Source organism: Denticeps clupeoides, chromosome 2, assembly GCF_900700375.1.
Source record: "Denticeps clupeoides chromosome 2, fDenClu1.1, whole genome shotgun sequence".
NCBI lineage: Eukaryota > Metazoa > Chordata > Actinopteri > Clupeiformes > Denticipitidae > Denticeps > Denticeps clupeoides.
This window is the reverse complement of record NC_041708.1, coordinates 35597116-35624582: the sequence shown is the minus strand read 5'-3', so window position 1 is coordinate 35624582 and position 27467 is coordinate 35597116. Positions and strand designations below refer to the sequence as shown.

The window sequence follows — 27467 nt, the reverse complement described above, 5'->3', positions numbered from 1 at the left end:
CGGGATTCGAACCGGCAACCTTCTGATTGCGGGGCCGCTTCTTTAACCGCTAGGCCACCACTGCCCCCTAATATCCTTAATGTAGTAATATCCTCACTATTTACAGAGGATGACTATTAATAATAAACACTTCATATTTGGAATAAAACTTTCTCCTGTGTAAAGTGACCGACCCTGCCCGGTACTCCTTGTGAAAATTCTGAGAACCGCTGCTCCAGGGGATTAAACTTAAGCCCCTTAAGTTTTAAACCTGTAAAGGCTTTTTTGCTGACATGGCAAGTCATAATGAAATGGATAAATTTTTTAGATTTAGATCAGACTCCGATTACAAGTATTTCCTAAAGATTTCCTTTTACTTTCACACCATTTGGCTGACGCTCTTCCCTCGTTCTGTTCATTAGGACCTGTTCAGTAAATCCCATTAGTTTAATATCACAAATAACCTTATTTGTTAAATGACCAAACTTGCATTATTGAAATCATTATCATAGTTACGGCGCTTCTGCGGAACGCATGGGAATAGGGCGGCGGAGGGAGCAGTAGCGCCCCCTGCCGGCCCGATTGGGTATAGTTACGGCGCTTCCGCGGAACGCATGGGAATAAGGCGGCGGAGGGAGCGGTGGCGCCCCCTGCCGGCCCGATTGGGTATAGTTACGGAGCTTCCGCGGAACGCATGGGAATAGGGCGGCGGAGGGAACTACGGCGCCCCCTGCCGGCCCGGCCGGGTATTGTTACAGCGCGGCAGCGCCGGAGCCCAAGAGCGCAGCGCAGCGACGCGCGACAAAGTCCCCGAACAACAAACAAACCAAAAAAAAAAAAAAACATGTAAATGGCACGTATTAGAGGGGGAAATCCGCGGTTGTGCAGCCCGATGCGCTTTGCGGGATGGGGTCGAGGCGCCAGGACGTCGGGCGGGCGGGCGAGGAGGACGTCGCCAGCGTGAGTGTACCGCTTTTTTACACTAATGCACATCATATACACTCCTCCTTCCTATACGGTCTTGTAACTGTTGGGTTTCAGCTGTTCTCAATGTTTCCATAAAATCACATATTTGCAAGCACGCAAAAAAAAAGGACATGGATCATCCTCCAATTATAAATAAAACCTTTTATTTCCATATATGTGAATTCTCTCGAGGAACAGAGAGAATCTCTGCAGAACCTGTTTAAGAAAGCAGAACGAACGGGTTTCCTGGTGACCAGGTGTCGTGTGTTAGTTAGTTAATTTAACTAAAAATCATTAACTTATTTAAAATATTTTTTTCCCCATAGCAATGATTAAATTGATATTAATGTCATATGAGTGACCAGCAAAACAATTGTCTGAACATATATATGCAAGTTTATGTTTTTTTGTTTTTTTTTTTTCCTTCCCAGCAGGCCATAGTCCTCTCCGGTAGAGGGATGGAATGACAGTATATAAATAATGTACATCTTGAGAAACACAATGAGCCTGCGGGGCCAGGGTGACGGCGTTACTAACCGGCCTGACTGACAGCGCTGTGACCAGAGTGACCGAGTCGTTGTGTGGCCTCCAGAAATGTCCTAGGCCTTGCCAGTTCTCGTTCCCCTTCCACCGCGGTGAAAAGGGCATATGGCCGCAGAATGCGATGCCTAATTACCCACCGTCGCTTCCATTAGCTTCCACTGGAACGGTGACATTTAATACGCGGGCGGCTTCGTTTAATCTCATCTTTTCATTTGTCGATGTACAGAAAACATCGCACATTCGATCACAAGTGGCTGCCCTTTATTGTGCGACACTAGATCAGGCCGACCAGTGAAAATCAACGCCGCTTCCGGCACGGACTGTCGAATGAGATGACATGCTGGAGTGTGACCAAGATCTGATACCTGTTTCACGTCCCTCGAACCGGCGCCACGGTGCCATGTTTGTTTCCTCGCAACAGGTAGCTGATGTGTCGTTGGACGTGCCCACTGTGGACGGCATGCTGTACGCACTGTGCAGTCGATACCACAGGCGCAGGCTCAAGAAGTTGAAGAAGCCGCATGCCGTATGGAACCTGCAGAACTTGGCCATCCTCATAACAGTGGTGGTCTTTGTTGTGATGATAGTCATGTGGTCCCTGTTGTGGGTTTTTATATGTGAGTGGCCTGTATCATTCGTCCTGTCCGCTTTTTCTCGGAAGAAAACTGTCATTGACAGCCACGCCCTGCTTCGTTCGCAGTTCGCAGGGAAAGCAACAGCGGCGTGTATTTTGCCGGAATGTTCCGCATTGCCAACGTAGAGTTCATTCCCGAGTACAGGCACGCCGGCTCCAGCGAGTTTGTGTCCATGGCAACCATGATACAACAAGTTGTGAGTGAGCATCTACCCAATGTCAGAATGTTAAACATGCCACACTTTCCGTTGTGTAACCGGCGGTTGTGTTCACGCTCAAGGTCAGCAGTGTGTACAGAACTTCGTCAGTGTCCAGGCTCTACAAGCACACAGTAATCTCTGACCTCAGGTAAACCACCTCTTTACAAACCATCGGATTATTTACAAAGCTCTGTAATAGATAGAATACTTGGGTAAGTTTAAAAATGGGAGGGGCATCGCAATGATTGACAGGCAGAAACGTGTTCAATATGGCAACTCCTGCGGTGCTTCCTCCTTCATTTCCTATGCTCAGAAGGCCACTTGTTCTACACAGATGCACGTGTGTGTGTGTGTGTGTGTGTGTGTGTGTGTGTTTTATAGCAACAACAACAAAGGCGGGCTGCTGGTGCATTTCTGGATGGTGTTTGTGGTGCCTCAGCTGAAGACCGCCGCTGTGTGTGAGGAGTGTGTGAGCGCCATCCTCCGGGACTCTGTCCTCACGAGCCTGCAGAACAGATCGTCCGTGGGCTACCTGTTAGGCCTGCCCGTGGACATAGACTCGATCCTCATCAACAGTAAGCGGTCCGCGCTAGTGGCCTGGTATGGGAAGCAGGCGTTTTTTTTGTTTTTTTTTATTCATCAAAATGTCCTTACTTGTGCCTGCAGTTGCTCTACGGTCAGACTACACAGCAACAGCAACAGGTACCCGACCTTACAGTAGAACTGTGGAATCACCAAATGTGCATTGTGTGTTGGCTTGTTTAAATGGGTTTGGTATTAATTTGATGTACTTTGATCATTTCTACTTCATTGTCACTTGACCCATGCCACAGTTGGAATATCAGTTTCTTTTGCACACAAATATTGGGCTGTGTTTGTTTTTTTTTTTTTTTTTATATTGGGCTGTGTTTGTTGTGCGATAATCAAGGTTGTTTCATTAGAAAAAGCTAATGTTTTTATGATGAATGCCTTGCATGCCTCCTCTGCCCAGGCTCGCAATGTGTGGATAAGATGTACGCGGGACTGGCGGACGTGAAGTTTCCCTTGAAGGTGTTCTCGTCATGGGGTGGACTGAGCTGCTACGTCAAACTCACCGCCATTCCGGGCTCTGTGATCCGCCTCGCCATCAGCAGCCTCTCCATCGAGGCCAGCGACTGTGTGAACGACGCTCTCACTGTCTATGACGCGCTGCTGCCCATGAGGGGCAAGGTCCTGTATCGGTGAGGCAGTAGGACTGGTTATCATCTGCGGGGCTGGCGGATATGAGGGGGCAGACAGAAAGGCAATGGAAGCAGGAAAAGGGGCGGGGCTGCTCCGGACAGCGGTTTTTTGTCATGTATCTGGATTGCACTTTGTCTATCCTAAGACTCGTCCAACTTTGGTGTCCCACCTTAAGGCTGAGCTTAGGGTCACTGAGGCACACAAATCCCCTGACCAGGACAAGGTGGGAAAACTAAGAAATAGTTTTATAATAATCAGATTACAACTAAAAACTTAACATTTACCTTAATTGGATGACCTACATCAAACATATTCAACACGTACAACAATAACACTTCTCACTACTGACAATATTAACAAAAAGGGTTTGCATAGTTGAAAATATGATGCGTCTCACAGCATTAACTTTCCCTGCGGGGGTGGAAAGCCAATCCCGAGGTGCCAAGGCGCCACAAAGCACCCCGTCCCCATGTCCCTGGGCACCTTTCATGGCAGCCCACTGCTCACCAAGGGTGATGGGTTAATTGCTGTGGACACGTTTCGTTGTGTGCACCGTGTGCTGTGCTTCACTATGACAGTCACTTTCATTTTTGTCCCTGTCCCCCAGTCAGCTCTATGCAACAACAAGGCCGACAGTGGTGCTTGTGGGATCGAGAAAGGAACACTGTGCAATTTTTCCGGTGGCTTCCTGCTCAAACTGTTCGAATAAATCGCTCACAATTTGGTGCGCACACCTCACACTTCACCAGCAATGTGAACACATCGGGAGCAGAAGAAGAACAGATGACAGTAGTGAGACGCACAACAACAGAGCTGCTGTAGTAAATCTCCTGTCCATATTCAGTTTGTGGGTAATCTATAATTTTCTTTTGACTTACGGGGCAGGATGTTTGTTTACAGGGGAATTGCCCCCTCTTTCCCCGGCATCGCGCCATCACCGATAAGGATTAAATCCTTTTAATCCTTATTTCAATAAATAGGGCATGAGATCATTGGGATCATGACGACGTGTGTATGAACATGTTGGTCTTCCAAAATGAAACATAGAGCCTTCGTTTATCCTTCCAACGTTGTGTGCGGGCTTCTCTCTGCTCTTTCTGATACTGCAGGCTGTGTGAACCCGTCCATCAGCCTCTGTCTGTGGTCTCCACATCCAATGTCATGTTGCTGTCCTTCAGTCTGACGCAGGGGGTGAAAAGCTTCATGGGGGACTTCCAGGCCATATTGGAAGAAGGTACGTGTATTGTAATGAGTAATGGATATTACTCTTTTGGGCTCCGAGAACTGCTTCAGTGCTCTTTCTTGCGAATGACATTAGTTAAGATCATGCTTGCATGTTCCATCAGGATAGTTCCTTTATACAACCGTATCCTTTCAACTAGTCTATAATGAATTTCCATTTAATTATGCAGTCGTTATATCTCTATGGCTGTGTTACAGAATGTCTAATCACAGTTGCGACACAGGCAAATTCCCTCTCAAGCGGGCAGCTGACGAGCCCGTTCTATCCCAGCCTTCTTCCCCCACAATGCTCCTGTACCTGGAATTTTCAGGTACAGTTTACTGAAAAGAATGGACAGGAGGGACTGGGAGAAACTGGATGCTTTGAACGTGAAAGTGCGAATTGAAAGCGTGCTGGTTTCTGCAGACTCCACAAAGCTCTCTGGGCGTGGCTCTGACGTTCCGGAACTATGTGCTGAACCCGAAGGACCTGAAATCTTGTGAGCATGGCTGGTGGAAGGTGAATGAGATCATGTGAGTTAGTGGTGTTAGATCAGTAGATCGGATTCAACATGCAATTTGCTATTCTCAAATAATAATTCTATATCAGTTGTTTAGGGGCAGTGGTGGCCTAGCGGTTAAGGAAGTGGCCCTGTAATCAGAAGGTTGCCGGTTCAAATCCCGAGCATTCAATGTGCATTACTCTGTCATATATCAGCATTTTTATTAATTCATTGCAGCATTTATATCCTTTCACAATCCTTTATATCCTTTTCACATTAACTCAAAGCTGTGACTTTTGATCACTTTGCGCAGATACTGTGGCAGCTACATAAGTCACTCCACAGTGTTCCGGATCCCTCATCCGCACCCAGAGGTGGTATTCCGCTGCAGCTCCCGCACCTCAGACCTTCCCTTCACAGCCACGTACAGCAGCTTCAACATCAGCCAGCGTAAGGCCACCACCACTGACACCATCCTCCCTCATCACCCATCACCCCATCTCACCTGCGGGTCACTGTTTTCTCACAGCTTGCCCTGAAAACTACTTCCTTTGCTCCACTGGTCTGTGTGTAGAGAAAGGCCGGCGCTGTGATGGGCTCGATGACTGTCAGGACGAAAGTGATGAAGTCTTCTGCTGTATGCCACATTTGAAGTAACAATTATTCTGAAGAGCTCAACCAGGAATAGGATACAGTTTAATAACTCTTCTTCATCATCATCATCATCAGCGACAATCAGTGTTATTCACAGTTCTAACAAAACACAGTCTTATTGATATAGGTTCTATTATTGAAAAAAAGAATCACTTTTAGAATACTGTAGTATACTCAGTGGTATTCATATTTTGTATTACAGCCAGCCCCACAAAAAACTGTGGGGGCAGCAGCCCTCTGCACCCCATCTATGTGTGTAATGGGGAGAATGACTGTTCTAATGGCAGAGACGAGAGCAACTGCACACAAGGTCTGCACACAGATTATTTCACACAAACTCTAAAATTATCTCGGCAAACTAATAAAAATAATTCTTTTTACATATTTGTCAGGCTAGGGCATCCAAAAAAAAAACAAAAAACAGATGACCAATAAATAATATAATCATAAATTATGATGACCATAAGATGATTCTTAAATTATAAAGAAGGATGGGCAATGATAGGGTTTGAATGTCTTCATGGATAAACTTTATTTGAGCAAAGATGTCTCAACATTTCATTGCCAAGAATTTCACATGAGTTATGTCTTTCATGATTTCAATGTCCAGAGTGTAAAAGGTCTGTAGAAGGTCTCTGTAGAAACCAGCAGTAACTCTTACCTTGTGAATCACAATGTTTCCTTGCTAGTAATGTAAAGTATTCTATTATTTCAACCAAATTATTAAGTAATTTCTGCAAATTCTGAATGCACAGCTAAGTATTTTTTCCACATTTTTGTTAGGCTAGTGAATAGAAATTCTAAATGAAAAAAACTCATGTTGACCCATAAAGTTATTACCATATGAGCAGACAAATTATGTAATGTTATATCATTTAAATATAAATCTTCTGTTTTATTATTTTGTACTGTTGTACTCTATTGAGCTGACTTCTGCTTAAATAAGTTCACTTTTGGCACAGTTATTACACACTTTACTGTTAAAAAAAAAAATGTCTGACATCATGCCAATGATTGTACAGAGACCAGCTGTTCTGAGATCAGCTACAGGTGTGGCAGTGGGTCCTGTATCCTAAAGAAAAATGCCAAGTGTGATGGAGTGCCTGACTGCCAGGATCTTAGCGACGAGCAGGACTGTGGTGAGTTTATAGCACCATCACAGGCAAACTAGCCGCCAGGGTCTGGCTGCACAGCAGCGTAGTACAATTCCAATTCTGGGACAATGTGGAATATTTATGTGTGAACAAGGTCAAATTTTCTTTCTTCCTTTCGAATTTGCACATAGTAATAAACATAGAAGGCCTTTCTAATGTCATATTAAATAATATAATTTGATTATGTTAATATTGTAGAAACTGTTATTGATGAAAACACTATATTTCTGAATCATGAAATGTTTTTATTTCATCCTGTTTTACTTTTAAAAGTGTATCAGAACCAAGCGACCTAAAAATTGTGCTTGAGGTATAGCTTTCTTATATGAACTTTTAAATGCGCCCCTAAATACCTGAAGTCTTGATCTGAAACATTTTAATGTGAAGCTTTAAGTGATGTCGCTTGACCTGTGGTCCCGTGCCGATATTGTTTCATTATCTCCATAATTGGACTGGCAGTAATTGCTCTTTGTTTTCAGTGATTTAGTCCGGCGCTGCGCGAATAAGCCCAGTCTCTGTGTCCACGCTCTCCCACTTAATGAGTCTGGCCCTGGTTGTCAGAGCTAAGAGTCAGTCAGCTCGGTTCCTAAGCATTTGCTCAGCTCTGTCTGGAAAAGTGTTTCTCTATTCATTATAGAGTACACACTGTACCTCTGTACAGTAGGAGTAACCTGTCATTCTGCCTGGTAATGTGCTCTGTAGCTTGTGGGCGACCATCTCTAGTGAAAAATCAGATGGATGCATCACTGTCCCCGCACTCGGGACCGGGCGGAGCCATGGCACAGGAGCGCGTGGTGGGCGGGACGAACGCTGCAGAGGGGGAGTGGCCCTGGCAGGTCAGCCTGCACTTCTCTGGCTACCTGTACTGCGGAGCGTCCGTCATCTCATCTGAGTGGCTGCTGTCTGCCGCACACTGTTTCAGCAGGGACAGGTACGGGAGGCGCCACAGAGGCCACGCCCTCCTTCTCACGCATGACTGAATGTTGCATATAGTCTTAAATGACTCTAAGATTATCTCTTTGCATCATTTAAAAAAAATTGGTAAAGACAGAGGGGGACTCATTTGGTTTTAATGTCTTCAAGAATAAATTTGAGGAAAGATGTCTCAACATGTCATTGTTAGGAATGGCACATTATGTCCAGACAGTTAAAGGTCTGTAGAAGGTCTCTGTAGAAACCAGCAGTAACTCTAAGCTTGTGACTCACTATGTTTTACTGTTTGTAATTGTAATATAACATAATGTAATGCAAAGTAACATAGTGAAGCCTGGAGTTCTTACACCTTTTAGAGGATAAAAGCTGCATTTGTTCTAGACATGTGTAGATTATGTTATTAAAAAAAAAAAACACCTCCCCACAGGCTGTCAGACCCGCAGCAGTGGAAGGCACATTTGGGTATGCTGGCGCAGGGCAGTGCCAAGCACGTGGCAGATATCCGCAGGATCGTGGTGCACGAGTATTACGACTCCCGCAACTTCGACTACGACATTGCCCTGCTGCAACTGCGGAAGGCCTGGCCCTCCACCCTCAGCGCCCACATCCAGCCCGTCTGCCTGCCCGCCACCTCCCAGACCCTCAACAGTGCGCTGCGCTGCTGGGTCACCGGCTGGGGATACCGCTCCGAGCAGGGTGAGTCCACTCTACTGCTGCTGAAAAAGCTTTTTATTAGAAATAGATTTATATTTATTTATGGAAGATTGTTTGGTCCAGAATATAGGTTTTCAGTTCAAGTGAGTTTTTTTTCATTTGTGTGTGTAGTAGTAATTTATTGGGTGACCCCTTCTTTTCCCAACGTTAATTAGGTACCAGTTGCTACTTCCAGTCAGTGCTGGATTCCATCAAACACATAAGACATTTGTCATGGCCACCGCCCGACCTCCGTCCCACTAGAGGGCGCACAGAGAACCAGTCCCCCTACAAACCGTAAGAGTGCCACGCCCACATCCCCAGGCAGCATAAAGGGGTGGAACAAGACAGGAACAATTGCGAACTCATCCGTTGACTTGTCTCGCGTTCGCTTTAAGCCGTACCTTGATTGCCTTTGACCGGACCACGCCTTTGGATTGCCCTCTTGGCTCTTGATCCCCCTCGATGTTGCCACCCATTTCTCCCATTTGGGTTCAGCCTAATTTACTACACTCTTTAGTACATTACTGCCCAGGTGTGGTGGGACAGGGAAAGATCTAAGCTATGTAGCACCAACACGCCACAGCTGTTTAGTATTTATGTCACGTTGGCTGGACATGGCAAGGAAGGAGGACACATGCGCACGACGTCACAGGACAAGGGAACATCACCACACAACGACCTGACCACAAACAGACACAAACAGGATAGTTTTGTACAATGATACACAGGTGATAACAATCAGGGAACATTACACAGGACGAACATGAAACCCAGGGCCGAACTCCGGACCTGGACTCCCCCCTGCCGGACCGGAATCATGACAATTTAGTTTGAAAGCCTATCAGGAAAAACAACTTCAGATCTTCTGAGGCTCGCTGTCGGAAGCCTCAAAACTTTGTAATCCCTTTCAGTACTTTCTGATCAGAGAACATTTGACTTGAATTTTGAAATGCAGCATTGTGACATTCGGTCTCTTCCTGCCAGATAAAGTTCTGCCGTCAGTGCTGCAGAAGGCTGAGGTGACCATCATTACCCAGAGCGAGTGTAAGAGGAGGTATGGGCCAGTCTCCCCGCGCATGCTGTGTGCAGGGGTCCCATCAGGAGAGCAGGATGCCTGCAGGGTGAGCGCATCTCTTCAGTTCACACTCTAATTTGGCCAATTTGCGGATGCTAGAATATTCTACCAGAACAAAAACCGGAAGCCAGAAGAAAATATGTTTCATGTTTGGAATGGAGGTGTAAATGTGCAGAAAGGAGGAATATAAAAACAGCAGCATTGTTACCACTGTAGCTTAATGGTGGCATAGTAGCTAAGGAAGGTGGTTCAAATCCAGAACTGTCAAGGTGCCACCGTCCATGGCTGCCCACTGCTCACAAAGAGCGATGGGTTAAATGCAGAAGACACATATTGTTGTGTGCACAATGTGCTGTGCTCTACTGTACATCACAAAAAACTATCACTTTAAATGTGACAAAACACCTGGGCCATTGTTTAATGGTAATCCACTAGTAATGCATTTAAGTAATGTTTATTGTAATGAAGAAATATTTCACTTGTTAGAGTGAAAGTAAATTGGTTGTCATTGTGAAACACCGCAGCACAGCACACAACAAAATTTGTCCTCTGCTTTTAACCCATCAGCCTTGGTGAGCAGGGGAGCAGTGTGTGGGGACGGTGCTTTGCTCAGTGGCACCTTGGCGCTTCAGGATTCGAACCGGCAACTTTACGATTACGGGGCCGCCTCCTTACTTGCCAGGCCACCACCTACCCAGCCTGCATATGCACTTGTGTGTTGTGATCTGTTCCTCCTTCAGGGAGACTCCGGTGGTCCGCTCTCATGCCAGACAGCAGGTGGGCGTTGGTTTGTCACTGGCATTGTGAGCTGGGGTGCGGGCTGCGGCAGGCCGAACCTGCCGGGCGTCTACACCAGGGTCGCCAAGTTCACGGGCTGGATTCAAAGTCACATGACCTGACCTCGAACTCACCAAGAGCCAATGAAGTTGCTAATGAAACATCTCAGACAAGAAGTTCTTCACCAAGCCGTGAGGCCAGTCGCATCTGAAAAGTACATGTGACGAAATGTTCTCCACAACCTCTGTAACCAATAAAGGAATTATCGCAAACCATCAGAAATGACTTCATTCTGATTACTTTGCATTCTTCACAGTGACCTTGCATTATCACAGCAGCTCTTTTAATATCTAACCCTGACTTGCTGTGTTCAAAGTCACGGTGCGATCTGATCTCAGCTGCAGAAATTGAATGGCGATAAGACCCAAGAAAAGGTTAGTGAAAGTTCGTTCTTTCATTAACAGCTCATCATGGCAGCCGTGCTGGTGTGAAAACGACGGAGTTCAGTTCACAGCAGTGATTAATTTTTAGTCTCACTCATACACTGATCAGCCATAACATTATAAACACTGGAAGGTGAGGTGAACATCAATATCTTGTTACAGAGGCACCTGGCAGCAAGTTTATGTGGTGGAAACAGGGAAACTCTGGGCCAAGGGTCAAGATGTGATGACTAGATGGCTGGGTCATAGCATATACAGAACCGCAGCTCTTGTGGGATGTTCCTGACTTACAAAAATGATCCAAGGAAGGAGATGAGAACACATGGCAAGCACAGACTGCTACAGATACTCGAATAAATTACTGCTGGTTCTGATAGGAAGGTGTCCGAAAACACATTGTGTTTATAGGGCTGCGTAGACTGATCACGGTGCCCGTGCTGACGCGTGTCCACCCCCAAACCTCCTGCAATGGGCGTAACTGGACCACCAAGCAATGGAAGAATGTGCTGGTCTGGTGTGCCAGGGTAGCTGGTGTGCCAGGATGCACTATGGGAAGAAGCCAGCTAGCAGAGGCAGCACGCCTCTGCAACCTGTATTCAAATTCAAATTCAAATTCAAATTTTATTTGTCACATACACAGTCATACACGGTATGATGTGCAGTGAAATGCTTTCTGCAACTGCTACAGACCACAGTATTGCAAATGTTGCAAGTAAACAGTGAACCAATATGCAAATATTGCAAACATAACCAAGTATTACACTTTTACGTCTTTAACATAAAACATGTGTAACTGGTAGGGTGAAGGTGTGCAAATGAGTTACAGTTTTTTTACAATGTTTAAGAAAGAAGAAGAAAGAGCCATAAAGAAAGAAGAAAGAGCCATAAATACCCCGATAATGCACCCTGGCAACATAGAAACTTTGCTTTTTAAAAAAAAGTTTGCTTTTAAATTCACCAGATCTCACGGTTATAGAGAATGTTCTTTCTATCTTTGCTTACGCGGGCAGGCCTGATGGCTGATTTGAGTGCATTAAATCGCAAACGTACCACAGAACAGAATTAAAATATACAAGCTGTGCTGCAGCTGCAGGACCTTTTCCATTTCCACATGAAACCAACTAGTGTTTGTTCATTTTACGTGTAGCATTCAAATAATCGACTGATTATTTTTTTAAAAGGTGAAAGCTCGTTTTGTCTCCACAAAAGTTATTATTTGTTTATGATTTTTGTACCTTTATTTCGTGTTTTTAGGGACAGTTTTGTGGATAAGTTTATTTTACTTGCTTTGTTTTTAATATTGCCTTTTAATATAAGACTCTAAATGATGTTTGAACATTTACGATGGGGACGTGTCTTGTTTGTTTGTTTGTGTCGGTCTGATTCATTTTCAGCTCCGGCCACACTCTCCGTCGCACGGCTGGCTGTGCGGATTGTCCCCGCTCATAGTGGTCCCATTGTACCGCGGTGCATGCTGGGTCCCGTGTAGCACCTGTTCACGTCGGGGTCCGGGGGAGAGAGAGAGAGAGAGAGAGAGAGAGAGAGCTCGGCTCGTCCCGGCGCAGGTCGGGTTTCTCCGCGTATCACGGCGCAGATCGCTCGGCGGCGCTTTTTCTTCTTCTCCTTCTTCTGTTTTTTTTTATTTTTTATTTTTTATTATTGTTCTTTTTTTTCTTTTCTTTTCTTTTCTTTTTTCTTTGTTGAGTTATTTCTATGCCCGGGGAGATTTTGTCGCACATCGCCTCAGCGGAGCCACACGGGACCGCGCCATGAGAAGCTTCCCCAAAAACCGGAGCTGCGAGGTGTACAGCGTAACGGGCAGCGGGATCCCCGCGACAACACCTACACAGGTAACGAACCCACAAACCCACAAACCCACAAACCCGCCAGCATACCCGCGACAACACCTGCACAGGTATCGAACCCACAAACCCACAAACCCGCCAGCATACCCGCGACAACACCTGCACAGGTAACGAACCCACAAACCACAACCCGCCAGCATACCCGCGAAAAAAAACACCTGCACAGTAACGAACCCACAAACCCACAAACCCGCCAGCTACCCCGCTACAAACCTACACATTTTCTAACCCACAAACCCCACAACCCGCCAGCATACCCGCGACAACACCTACACAGGTAGCTAACCCACAAACCCACAAACCCCGCCATCATACAACCGCGACAACACCTACACAGGTAACGAACCCACAAACCCACAAACCCGCCAGCCTACCTCGACAACACCTGCCACAGGTATCAAACCCACAAACCCACAAACCCGCCAGCAATCCGCGACAACACCTACACAGGTAACGAACCAACAAACCCACAACAAACCCGCCAGCATACCCGCGACAAGCACCTACACATGTAACGACCCACAAACCCGCCACAGCATACCCGCGACAACACCTACACAGGTAACGAACCCACAAACCCACAAACCCGGCCAGCATACACAGTGTTAACGAACCCACAAACCCACAAACCACGCAAGCATAACCCGCGACAACACCTGCACAGGTAACGAACCCACAAACCCCACAACCCCGCCAGCATACCAGGTAACGAACGGCCACAACCCACAAACCCGCCAGCATACCCGCGACAAACACCTGCACAGGTAACGAACCCAACAAACCCACAAACCGCCAAGCAATACCCGCGACAACACCTACACAGGTATCTAACCCACAAACCCACAAACCCGCCAGCATACCCGCGACAACACCTGCACAGGTAACGAACCCACAAACCCACAAACCCGCCAGCATACCCGCGACAACACCTGCACAGGTAACGAACCCACAAACCCACAAACCCGCCAGCATACCCGCGACAACACCTACACAGGTATCTAACCCACAAACCCACAAACCCACAAACCCGCCAGCATACCCGCGACAACACCCTACACAGGTAACGAACCCACAAACCCACAAACCGCCAGCATACCCGCGACACCACCTGACACGTATCGAACCCACAAACCCACAAAACCCGCCAGCATACCCGCGACAACACCTACACAGGTATCGAACCCACAAACCCACAAACCCGCCAGCATACACAGGTAACGAACCCACAAACCCACAAACCCACAAACCCGCCAGCATACCCGCGACAACACCTACACAGGTAACGAACCCACAAACCCACAAACCCGCCAGCATACACGCGACAACACCTGCACAGGTAACGAACCACAACCCACAACCCCGCCAGCATACCCGCGACAACACCTGCACAGGTAACGAACCCACAACCCACAAACCCGCCAGCATACCCGCGACAACACCTACACAGGTATCTAACCCACAAACCCGCCAGCATACCCGCGACAACACCTGCACAGGTAACGAACCCACAAACCCCCCAACCCGCCAGCATACCCGCGACAACACCTACACAGGTATCTAACCCACAAACCCACAAACCCGCCAGCATACCCGCGACAACACCTGCACAGGTAACGAACCCACAACCCACAAACCCGCCAGCATACCCGCGACAACACCTGCACAGGTAACGAACCACCAAACCCACAAACCCGCCAGCATACCCGCGACACACCTACACAGGTATCTAACCCACAAAACCCACAACCCGCCAGCATACCCGCGGACAACACCTGCCACAGGTAAACGAACCCAACAAACCCACCAAACCCGCCAGCATACCCGCGACAACACCTACACAGGTAACGAACCCACAAACCCACAACCCGCCAGCATACCCGCGACAACACCTACACAGGTATCTAACCCCACAACCCACAACCCGCCAGCATACCCGCGACAACACCTGCACAGGTATCGAACCCACAAACCCACAAACCCGCCAGCATACCCGCGACAACACCTACACAGGTAACGAACCCACAAACCCACAAACCCGCCAGCATACCCGCGACAACACCTGCACAGGTATCTAACCCACAAACCCACAAACCCGCCAGCATACCCGCGACAACACCTACACAGGTATCGAACCCACAAACCCACAAACCCGCCAGCATACCCGCGACAACACCTACACAGGTATCGAACCCACAAACCCACAAACCCGCCAGCATACCCGCGACAACACCTGCACAGGTAACGAACCCACAAACCCACAAACCCGCCAGCATACCCGCGACAACACCTACACAGGTAACGAACCCACAACCCACAAACCCGCCAGCATACCCGCGACAACACCTACACAGGTAACGAACCCACAAACCCACAAACCCACAAACCCGCCAGCATACCCGCGACAACACCTACACAGGTATCTAACCCACAAACCCACAAACCCGCCAGCATACCCGCGACAACACCTACACAGGTAACGAACCCACAACCCACAAACCCGCCAGCATACCCGCGACAACACCTGACAGGTATCGAACCCACAAACCCACAAACCCGCCAGCATACCCGCGACAACACCTACACAGGTATCGAACCCACAAACCCACAAACCCGCCAGCATACCCGCGACAACACCTGCACAGGTAACGAACCCACAAACCCACCAAACCCGCCAGCATACCCGCGACAAACACCTACACAGGTATCTAACCCACAAACCCACAAACCCGCCAGCATACCCGCGACAACACCTGCACAGGTAACGAACCCACAAACCCACAAACCCGCCAGCATACCCGCGACAACACCTACACAGGTATCGAACCCACAAACCCACAAACCCGCCAGCATACCCGCGACAACACCTACACAGGTATCGAACCCACAAACCCACAAACCCGCCAGCATACCCGCGACAACACCTACACAGGTAACGAACCCACAAACCCACAAACCCGCCAGCATACCCGCGACAACACCTACACAGGTATCTAACCCACAAACCCACAAACCCGCCAGCATACCCGCGACAACACCTGCAACAGGTAACGAACCCACAAACCCACAAACCCCGCCAGCATACCCGCGACAACACCTACACAGGTATCGAACCCACAAACCCACAAACCCGCCAGCATACCCGCGACAACACCTACACAGGTATCGAACCCACAAACCCACAAACACCGCCAGCATACCCGCGACAACACCTACACAGGTATCGAACCCACAAACCCACAAACCCGCCAGCATACCCGCGACAACACCTACACAGGTATCTAACCCACAAACCCACAAACCCGCCAGCATACCCGCGACAACACCTGCACAGGTAACGAACCCACAAACCCACAAACCCCCAGCATACCCCGACACACCTACACAGGTATCTAACCCACAAACCCACAAACCCGCCAGCATACCCGCGACAACACCTACACAGGTAACGAACCCACAAACCCACAAACCCGCCAGCATACCCGCGACAACACCTGACAGGTATCGAACCACAAACCCACAAACCCGCCAGCATACCCGCGACAACACCTACACAGGTAACGAACCCACAAACCCGCCAGCATACCCGCGACAACACCTACACAGGTAACGAACCCACAAACCCGCCAGCATACCCGCGACAACACCTGCACAGGTATCGAACCCACAAACCCACAAACCCCCAGCATACCCGCGACAACACCTACACAGGTATCTAACCCACAAACCCCCAAACCCGCCAGCATACCGCGACAAACACCTGCACAGGTAACGAACCCACAAACCCCACAAACCCGCCAGCATACCCGCGACAACACCTACACAGGTATCTAACCCACAAACCCGCCAGCATACCCGCGACAACACCTGCACAGGTATCGAACCCACAAACCCACAAACCCACCAGCATACCCGCGACAACACCTGCACAGGTATCGAACCCACAAACCCACAAACCCACCAGCATACCCGCGACAACACCTACACAGGTATCTAACCCACAAACCCACAAACCCACCAGCATACCCGCGACAACACCTACACAGGTAACGAACCCACAACCCACAAACCCGCCAGCATACCCGCGACAACACCTACACAGGTATCTAACCCACAAACCCACAAACCCGCCAGCATACCCGCGACAACACCTGCACAGGTAACGAACCCACAAACCCACAAACCCGCCAGCATACCCGCGACAACACCTACACAGGTATCTAACCCACAAACCCACAAACCCGCCAGCATACCCGCGACAACACCTACACAGGTAACGAACCCACAAACCCACAAACCCACCAGCATACCCGCGACAACACCTACACAGGTATCGAACCCACAAACCCGCCAGCATACCCGCGACAACACCTGCACAGGTAACGAACCCACAAACCCGCCAGCATACCCGCGACAACACCTGCACAGGTAACGAACCCACAAACCCGCCAGCATACCCGCGACAACACCTACACAGGTATCTAACCCACAAACCCACAAACCCACCAGCATACCCGCGACAACACCTACACAGGTAACGAACCCACAAACCCACAAACCCGCCAGCATACCCGCGACAACACCTACACAGGTATCTAACCCACAAACCCACAAACCCGCCAGCATACCCGCGACAACACCTGCACAGGTAACGAACCCACAAACCCACAAACCCGCCAGCATACCCGCGACAACACCTACACAGGTATCTAACCCACAAACCCACAAACCCGCCAGCATACCCGCGACAACACCTACACAGGTAACGAACCCACAAACCCACAAACCCACCAGCATACCCGCGACAACACCTACACAGGTATCGAACCCACAAACCCGCCAGCATACCCGCGACAACACCTGCACAGGTAACGAACCCACAAACCCGCCAGCATACCCGCGACAACACCTGCACAGGTAACGAACCCACAAACCCGCCAGCATACCCGCGACAACACCTACACAGGTAACGAACCCACAAACCCACTGGCATGCCCCTCAGTCCGGGCGGCGGGTCCCCGTGACAACACCTACACAGGTAACGAACCCACAAACCCGCCCGTCCGGGCGGCGGGTCCCCGCGTTACAATGCGGGTCCGGGGGAAACGAGACCCTGCGGTCCGGGGTTTGGGGCGTCTCGGCGGGATGAAACGATCCTTTCTGTGCTTCACATTCGGGCCGCAGATGAATGGATGGGGGTCTTGGTGGAAAGAAGAAAGAAAGCTGGTATCAAGTGATGGATGGAGAAAACGTACATTCATTTTTTTTTTTTTTGCTGCGGGAAGATGAGTCATTTGTTTGGCCTGGTGCTTGACAGGATGTTGTGACCAAGCCCACCCTGTCACCAGACCCCCACGATGGGGGTCCAGCAGCCTGGCGTGGGGCGTGGAGGGGGTGGCCACTGGGACTGACCTGCGTCCTCCCTCTCGGACTCGCTGCTGGCCTGACTCTCTACTTCTGTGCATGTAAGCGCTTCGTTGCTAATACATTTATTATTTTATTATGAATATAATTAATATGAATAATATCGTGGGGGGTGGAAACTGTTGATCCGCTGTGGCGAATGTAAAAGGAGAAGAATATCATTTCATGTTTTTGCGTTTATGATTTAATTTATATAATAACATTACATAACAATTTGATTGAATTAAGTTTTATTGTTTTTGTATATTCATTGTTTACTTTATTTTACTATAAATCTGTCTGTCTTTGAATTAAGATTTATGATCTCTACTTACAATAATGGTGCTTGGATGGGTAAGGTATTGTGGAGAAAATTTAAAGCATAGTGATAAAATGTTATTAATTATTTATTCATTTAGAGGGGACATCTAAAAGCTAAACATATAAGACAGATATTTCATACCATATTTAATGACCTTTAAGAACCAACAAGCTGTAAGGGTTTAAAAGCTCATTAGAAATGAGATGTGAATTGGTAGGCAGGTTTAATCAAATTAACTAGTTAAATGATGTGTGAATGACAATAAGAGATAAATATTTATTTGTGTTGGAATGAAAAGGAGTTCTGTATTTAAGTCAGTGTAGATTACAGTGAATTTTAATCTGCGTAAATCCCTTTTCAGCACATTTGATTCCTTGCCTCTGCAGCTCCCGGCCCATCAGTGTTCTACCTGGGAGGAAGCATGGAGTTTTCCAACCTGAGCTTCATCCCGGAGTTGGCTGACCCCTCCTCTGAGCAGTTTCGTGCCCAGGCTCAAGCTCTGAGCCATTACGTAAGTGTATATAAGGCTCCGTCTGTGTGCCACGCATTGCCCAGGTCCGTCGCTGTCTCCGCGCTCTCCCTGGAATGCCGCCGGGCTCGCGTTGTAGTAGCCTAGTGCCAGCCAGAAGACCCAGGTTCAAACCCCACTTACTACCATCGTGTCCCTGAGCAGGACACTTAACCCTAAGTTGCTCCAGGGGGGGACTGTCCCTGTCACTACTGATTGTAAGTCGCTCTGGATAAGGGGGCGTCTGATAAATGGCGTAAATATACATGTAAATTCCACAGCCGTGGAGCTACGGCCCCACTTAACAGATGCCCTTTAAAATGTAGAGCGGACTCCGGACCGTGGAACTTTGCTCCCTAATGTGGCCCTCTTGAATGTAAAGCCGGGTGAAACAGGAGCCCGGTGCGGTGTCAGGGCCGGCAGTGGGGCTCGAGGCCCCCGGGGGACCCCCGCCTTTCAGGGCGGAGGACAAGAACGCCGTTTGTGAACGCCGCGGGGTCCAGGCTGGCCGAGTGAGAGGAAGAGCGGGCCGTCAATAAAAACATTGTCCGCCTGTGGCAGACATGCCGCGGCGCGGACAGCAGGAGGGAGGAAGAGAAGAGGAGGCGACCCGGGGAGAAACAAAGGGGAGCTCAGAGGGGTCAGTCTGGGAGTTTATGCCCCCGCAGAAAGGAAGAGGAAGGAACGTCTGACAGAGGACTTAGCATTGGTTTAGCATTAGCAAACATGCTAACTGCACGTCTAAAGGCCGGTACCATTTGTGTTACGTGTAACGTCGGCGTCTGTGGTGCGTGAAGGTGCGCCGGCCCGGTTATTAAAGGCCGCCCCCGCCCGCCTGAACTTCGAAACGACATCGAGGGCCAAGACAATGGAACCGTTGTTGCCCGCAGCTCTCCTTACCCGAATCCAGTCGCACAAGAACAGTGCTTTTGTGCCAAGGTCGCACGTCTAGGCCAGGGTGGTGATGTCACGCGTACCTGAGTGATGTCAAACGTGGCAGAGGGGCGTCAGTAGGGGATGTCACAGCGGGCAACTTCCCATTTCAGAGGCGTCCGACCTGCCAAAGGGGGACGATTTAGGAACCATCTTTGTAACAGGGGCCACCTTTATTACGCTGTGCACTTAGCATTTGTGGATTGAGTGAAGCATTACGATACGGGATCTGCTAGGCGTTTTTTTTTAAGGTGTTTTTGAAAAATAGCTTTCTTTTTTAGTGATGCTGTTTTATATCAGTTCTCACAGCTGTATGACTCGTCGTCATGGAGGTCCTATTACAAGCGCTCAGGAATTATCGCCTTCAGGTGAGTCCTTTCATCTATAACTGTTGAACAAATAGCATGATGTTACTGCTGCCAGCAGGCCTGCAAGGATCTTATGATGCACTCAGCTATAATTTAATTGGTCCGGACCTGTCCGGTATTATTTTATTACATATCTAGTCGCCTCCAGTGTGCTCAGTGTAGACTAACTGCAGGAATATTTTTTGCTTCTGTCTTTGTGTTGTATATGTACGATGACCTGATAATTGTATTGTATTATAGATCTTTATCTTATAGATCTTTTTATAGATTATAGATCTTTATCTATGTATTATCTCGTTATTGATCATTTTTAATATTCATATCTGCTGTGTGTTTACAGTGAGGCATGGTGTATCCATGTTTTTTTCTCTCTGTTGATTTCATCCCATAATCAAATTACATGCCTTCTTTCCCATTGTTGAATGAATTGCTTAAGTTTCAGTCTGTCTCTCTGACGAAAGGACTTTATCTCCCCATTGTCCCTGCTGATAGTGAAGGAGCAGATGGGCTGGCTGTGTTCTACTGGAGCAAGTTCTCCGCCCCACTGTCAGTTGCTCGGGACATCAAGATATCTAGTCCGGAGAGGCTACAAAGGCGCCTCCCGGTCACCAACAAGGTGCTGTACAGTAGATATGAGGAACGCTTCTACCTGGACAATGAGGAGGACACGCTGTCACTGCTGGGTAACTGGCTCCCAGGAAAAGGTTTGTTTCGGTTTTTATGAAACAGCCACGCATGACAGAAAGACGTCCGTCTCTCAACACAGGTTTGGATTTTGAGGATGATGATGACTTTGATGACAAGGCTGAAAAAATAAAGAATCCAAACTCCCTACAGAGTGGCAAGTGGCAGCTGGGACTTCAAGGTAGGAAACTCGTTGGATATCTGAAGATTTTCTTTTTTAAATAAATCCTATATTTTTCCGCCAGCAATGTCCTTTGACCTGTACGCCAAATATGGAAACAACCGTACACTCAGTCTGGTGAGTCCAAAGAAGCCATACTACCAGTGGAGGCTCAGGGTGCCATCCGGTCACGTGGTGCGTCTGGTGGTCGTCAACCTGCAGGGCACGTTGCCAGGGAGCTGCTCCGCCCACAAGCTGTCTGCCTATGACTTCCTGTTACCCCTGCAGAACAAGATCATTACCAGGTATTGATTCAGTTGATTCTCATTACCCATCACAACTAATACTGGAACCATTATCAGCAGCTTCATGAAAGTGTTGAGAACGTGGTCAATGAAGCATTTATCTGTGATTCGCAGAAATCAAACCTGAAGTGTAATATGTCACGTGACCAATCCTTTTTCCTTCTCACCTGCTCCTTTCTCGATTCCTTGTTGGTCAATGCGCCAGTGAGCTCGCATGACTATACACCGGTGGTGTATAGTCACCCACAGTTTTAGCACCGTCCCGCAAACCGGGACTTTGCTATATATATATCGCTACAACCGCTCCCTCGCTGTTCTTCGTGACCCCGGCGTGACACAATAATATTGCTCTATTTACAGTGTAAGAAGGTGAGTCAAACAACCACGCCCAAATAGTGACGAAAAACCACACGAACAGGAGGAGCGCGACACACGTAAGCGGGAGATTATGTGCAGGTGGGAGAAGGACACGCAGGGAATAAGCCACGGCTGACAAAAACTTCTCCATATCCCTCCGAAACAACAACAACACAGTCTCCACTCTCGAGCACTAGGCCACCGTGCGCAAACACTAGAAGGTTCGAGTCCCGATCCGCCAAAAGGCGCCACTGAGGTGCCACTGAGCAAAGCGCTGGGTTAAATGCAGAGGACAAATTTCACTGTGTGCACCGTGTGCTGTGCTGCTGTGTATCACAAGTGACAATCACTTCACATACACAAACACACAACAACAGAAAAGAACATGCAAATAGCACATAGCACACATGGACGTAGCTATAGGTACAAACCCTGTACCTATAGCTGGATGATTGTCTGGATGGTTTATGCATGTGGATGGTTTATGCATGTGGAGTAATGTTGCATCACAAGGGAGGGGTTGACTTGCGGCGTGTGTTTTTTTCAGGTGGTGTGGTCTGCCTCTGTCCGTATCGTCCCCTGCGATGAATCTGACCTCATCTGGCAATGTCATGCTCGTCACCTTCTCCTTCAGCCGCCAGCGCCAGGGCGCCATCTTCAAAGCCTTCTTCCAGGCAGTTCCTAAAGAAGGTTGACCTCTTAATGCATCCTGCTCTGTGTCCGCCCTCAGGTTGCTTCTATAGACAGTTTGCTCCTCTTCTTTTTTTTTTTTTTTTTAGAGTGTGGTGGCTTTATCTCTTCCTGGAACGGCTCCTTGACGTCCCCGTATTTTCCCGCACACTATGCCCCAAACATGGACTGCCACTGGAAACTGAGGGTGAGGATGGTTCTCATCCCATCACTGGATCTCCATCAATAAACATACTATTCCAGGTGCCACAGGGATCTTTCCTTTGATGGTGACCAAAAAAGGCAGCGTGGGTCTTTGTGCAGATGCGGCATTCTTCCTTTTGAAGGGGAACTGGCTCAGTCCTATTTCTCTTTCAGGCCCCGTTCCCTGGTTACCTACTCTCCATAACGATTGTGATGCTGGACATTCAAGACTCGCCAAATTCAAACACCTGTGAGAAAGACTGGCTGGAAATCAACGGGGTTCGGTGAGTCCGAGCTTATAGTTCAGTCCCAGTTTTCCTGCTTACTTCGCGATCATAAGGCAAACCCCGTCCCTTCCTGCCGGCAGGCTGTGTAACCCCATTGTGGAGAACAGTAGGAAGAGGATCTACTCCTCCCCGGTCCCGTTGCACTTTCGCTCGGATGAATCCTTCACTCATAGAGGCTTTCAGCTGCTCTATCGCGCCTTCTCTCCCGAGACCAGTGAGTACTCAGATGGCCTCAGGGTGGATGTAGCTGCTTTTGATTGGAGCTGCATCCCAAATCCTCCTGGGTTTCGTTTACCAGGGTGGCCTGTTTGGTGATGTTTGTGGGTCACACCTTGTAATCCATGGACGGGTGAACTCTCTGTGGCAGAGTTCCGTAGTTTCATTGGTCTACTGTACTGTAATATGGAACCCATCACATTCTATACTCTAAACATGACTGAAATTTTCATCTACATGGAATCAACCAGATGGCACATGGTTATGTCATGTGATGCTCAGTTGGTCTCATTTAAAGTTGCTGAGCTTGTTTCATGTCTGGCGCAGCATGTCCACGACAGTTCCGTTGCGGCAATGGCGTCTGCATTCCTCTTCGGAAGGTGTGTGACGGAGAAAAAGACTGTGCCGATGGCCGAGATGAGACCAAATGCTGTAGGTTGTTCGCCTCCATCGCCCCGCTCATTGTCCTATCACAAATCATCAAACACAATGTCCTTTCTCCCCACATTGCAGCGACCTGCAAGCCTGGAGAGGTGTATTGTGGGAATGGCCAGTGCAAACCGCCAGGCAGCCAGTGCAACATGCAGAGTGCATGCGGGGACAGCAGCGAGGAGGCCGACTGTGGTGTGTCTCCCAGCCTGCATTGTTATTGTGCTTCTTTTCTAATTTGCTGGAAACATCTCCCCTAACATGGTACAAATGCGGCTGGTATCTTCTAGCTCCGCATCTGACAAGTTGTGTGACGTGGGCTACAGCCTATAAACTGTAGTCTTTTACCCCTCAGAACAGCATGAATCAGCACCACCAACATCTCCAATTTATGTTTCGCTTATTTTCTACAGTAACGTAGTTAAAGTAGCTAAAACAAAGCAATCAGTGTCATACCACACGCTACAGAGTAACCAGAGGAGAATATAGACACATTTTGGGCACTTTTTGAATAAAATAACTATTACTGTGAATAGATAATTGAGCAGAATATGAAAGGCATGAAGATAAAGATGACACTTCAACACGTCAATTAAGTTAAGTGTTAAGTGAGTTAAGTGAATTGATTGTCACTTGTTAAGACACAGCAGCACAGCAAACGGTGCACACAGTGAAATTTGAACCCATCACCCTGGGTGAGCAGTGGGCAGCCATGACAGGTGCCCGGGGAGCAGTGTGTGTGGGGACGGTGCTTTGTTCAGTGGCACCTTCCTTAACCGCTAGGCCACCACTGCCCCGTAAAGAGACATTGTTTAACTGAGCTAACACAAAGCATTCACTCATCCTCAGGCAAATGCTACCACATGTGCCCAAACAAAGTGTGTGTGGCCAAGTCTGCTGTGTGTGACGGGATAATTGACTGTAAGGACCGAAGCGATGAGCTCAACTGCACAAGGGCCTGTAAGTGACGCCCCCCCGTCTCTCATGCGCATGACTTGTTTCATAATCGTGAACCTAAAAAGGTTTTGACGGCAAGTATCTACACAGTCCATAAAGGCTGCTCTGCCTCATCATATAAGTGCGCCAATGGGAAATGTGTGACCAAGATCAATCCAGAGTGCGATGGAGTGAAAGACTGCAAAGACGGATCAGATGAGATGCGCTGCGGTGAGAGAAATGCATTGTGATATTTGTGTATACATTATGTAGAATTCTGTATAATGCATTTTAATACAGTGACGTAAAGATGTTTCTAGCTGCATTGGACTATGATTATTACAGAATCACAAATGTTGACTGATTGAATCATCTCTTGATTCTGAGCAACTCTGTGCTTAACAAAGTTCATTTAGTTTTAAACTTTGTATTAAAGCTCCTGTGAATATAAAAATAATGAGGACATGTCAGGTTAGGGTGAGAATCACACAGGAAGTGACCACAGGTGAGTCCTTATAGACATGTGGTGGAGCATTGAATTGCAGAGGACACACGAGGCACGCTTCTAAACATAGGTGAACACGATCAGGTAATTAAGGACACTAGGGTCATAAGTTCATCTCAAAAGGGTGTTGCCAAGCTTCCCAGTCACCCCCCAAGGGTGTGGCAATGACATCTTTTATGACTATACATTTTAACAGTGTATATGCTCCCATTTTGTTTCACCAAATGTTTTAAATCATGTATATAGACGATAACAAATGCGACAGACATTTTTTTGGCTTATTCAGCTCTATTTCCTGGCTGCAGTGTGTGGCACCCGTCCCAGGAAGAAGGCTAAGATAGTGGGGGGAGCCGACGCACAGGTGGGTTCATGGCCATGGCAGGTGAGCCTTCAGATGGAGCGATATGGCCACGTCTGCGGGGCCTCGCTGGTTGGCAGTCGGTGGCTTTTGTCTGCTGCCCACTGCTTTCAGGACACAGACGCCATCAAGTAAGAACCAGGACATTTGCTGAATGCTAATTTTGTGTAAAATTGAGGCCATCTCAAAGCCCTTCATTCATTCAACCAGTTTCAACAGATACAGGAGGTGATATGTGTCTACATATGTCTACATGCAACCCTGAACAATGAATGAGCAGAGCTGGGAGAATTACGGTGCAGGCAGTGGTCCAAATAACAATCATATGAACACAGACTAAGCTGGGACTCAGGACATTGGGCATGTTCACAACAAATTTTTTAAAAGAATGTTGAGTATGGTGCTGATTTCTGAGGTTAAGTACAATAATTTTTGCAATTGTTAAATTCTTGCATACACTGTAAAAGTTTTAAATAACATGTTCCATTTTGCTCAGTATTTAGAGTAAACTTATTCAAAAGTAAAATCCAATGTTTATTGAGGAGAGAGTCCTGAGAGGGTAATATGCAGTACAGTCTATAAGATATATTTGATGTGTTAAATTGTGTTTATCTTGTGTACTGTAGGTATTCTGATACCAGGTCCTGGAGGGCTTACCTGGGCATGCGCGTCATGAACACGGTCAGCAACGCGGCCGCCACCCGCCAGATCCGCCGCATCGTCCTGCACACCCAGTACGACCAGTTCACGTCCGACTACGACATCGCATTGCTGGAGCTCAGCTCCCCTGTCTTCTTCAGCGAGCTGGTGCAGCCTGTCTGCGTCCCCGCCGCCTCCCACGCCTTCACCTCAGGCAACACCTGCTTCGTCACAGGGTGGGGGGTGCTCTCGGAGGACGGTAGGAGTCACCGGGGCGGCCAGACGTCCGGTTTAATGCAGGAAATAAGCAGACATTAGCAGTGCGCTGTCTGTGTCTTGTAACTTTTTTTTTTTTTTGCTGTATGATATTTTGAGGATAAAAGGGGAACAATTTCTTTGAGGTGTGGTGTGTGTGTGCAGCACTGAAGGGTTTTTTTCTCTTTTCTTATAAAGGGGAGCTCGCCACACTGCTGCAGGAAGCCACGGTGAACATCATCAGCCGCAATGTATGCAACAAGATGTATGATGATGCCATCACTCCCAGAATGCTTTGTGCTGGTAACATGCAAGGAGGAGTTGACGCCTGTCAGGTGAGAGGATCTTCATAAGTCTGAAATGGACAATTGAAATTGAAATCTGAATTTTTTGTGTGTGTGTGTGTGTGTGTGTTTCTGGACCAGGGGGATTCCGGAGGCCCACTGGTGTGTCTGGAGAAGGGCCGACGGTGGTTTTTGGCAGGCATCGTGAGCTGGGGGGAGGGCTGCGCGCGGCAAAACCGGCCTGGAGTTTACACCCAGGTCACCAAGTTTGCCGACTGGATCCACCAGCAGACCAAGGGCCAGGTGTAGCCCACACGGCCGCTCTGCACATTTGCACACGCCCAGCGGCAGCTCGCGCCCGTCCAAGCCCCGGTGGCACCTCCTGAGAAACGGCAGGAAGCTTCCGCGGAGACAACACTCCGAGACACTGGCATACATCATTCCCACCTCAAATGCAGTACTCTCATACTCCACTGTCCTACTGTTATACTGTTATTTACCAGAGAAATTACCATGACGATGTACTAAAGCCAAACCAGCCAAAAGAGCCCAGGACCAGAATGCGTGTATGTTTTTTCTTGTACATTTTTTCATTAAGTTCATCCAGTAGTTGAAGCTCTCGTCATAGGTCATATGTCTCTATTGTTTAGTATTATTACCAGTTCACCTTATATTATGGGGATTAAAGATATAATGGCCTTCATGTTAAATTATATGTGGTGATATACATATTCTATTGCACACAACTATTACAGTTCACGATTTTTATAAATGTTCTTTTAGA

The 27467-nt window shown here is 48.1% G+C and overlaps 2 protein-coding genes across 8 annotated transcripts; both read left to right on the top strand.

Annotated features, from left to right (window-relative positions):
* The first annotated feature begins 807 nt into the window (after positions 1-807).
* Positions 808-10831, top strand: tmprss7 (transmembrane serine protease 7). Of its 4 annotated transcripts, XM_028967620.1 has the most exons (18): positions 808-939; positions 1910-2105; positions 2189-2319; positions 2403-2470; positions 2704-2897; positions 2989-3024; positions 3314-3542; positions 4653-4777; positions 4984-5096; positions 5192-5298; positions 5581-5717; positions 5797-5904; positions 6124-6231; positions 6944-7060; positions 7778-8006; positions 8436-8704; positions 9689-9825; positions 10520-10831. In XM_028967620.1, exons 1-18 carry the CDS (start codon positions 886-888, stop codon positions 10676-10678), a joined length of 2517 nt encoding a protein of 838 aa, XP_028823453.1. In that variant the 5' UTR covers positions 808-885; the 3' UTR covers positions 10679-10831. The 4 variants fall into 4 exon arrangements, with proteins under 4 accessions (XP_028823453.1, XP_028823455.1, XP_028823452.1 ...); XM_028967622.1 differs by lacking the exon at positions 808-939 and having other exon boundaries at positions 1388-2105; positions 5842-5904; XM_028967619.1 differs by lacking the exon at positions 808-939 and having other exon boundaries at positions 1388-2105; positions 9695-9825.
* Positions 10832-12753: 1922 nt separating this feature from the next.
* LOC114783600 (suppressor of tumorigenicity 14 protein) lies at positions 12754-27419 on the top strand. Of its 4 annotated transcripts, XM_028969111.1 has the most exons (20): positions 12763-12849; positions 18179-18326; positions 18973-19097; positions 20328-20395; positions 20888-21078; positions 21162-21260; positions 21325-21377; positions 21462-21544; positions 22449-22591; positions 22681-22778; positions 22949-23058; positions 23142-23275; positions 23605-23709; positions 23791-23901; positions 24556-24666; positions 24754-24873; positions 25453-25636; positions 26132-26403; positions 26598-26734; positions 26825-27419. In XM_028969111.1, the coding sequence occupies exons 1-20, from the start codon at positions 12769-12771 to the stop codon at positions 26990-26992; spliced, it is 2541 nt and encodes an 846-aa protein (XP_028824944.1). In that variant the 5' UTR covers positions 12763-12768; the 3' UTR covers positions 26993-27419. The 4 variants fall into 4 exon arrangements, with proteins under 4 accessions (XP_028824972.1, XP_028824944.1, XP_028824963.1 ...); XM_028969139.1 differs by having other exon boundaries at positions 12754-12849; positions 21325-21544; XM_028969130.1 differs by lacking the exons at positions 12763-12849; positions 18179-18326 and having other exon boundaries at positions 18982-19097; positions 20893-21078; positions 21325-21544.
* The last annotated feature ends 48 nt before the right edge of the window (positions 27420-27467 follow it).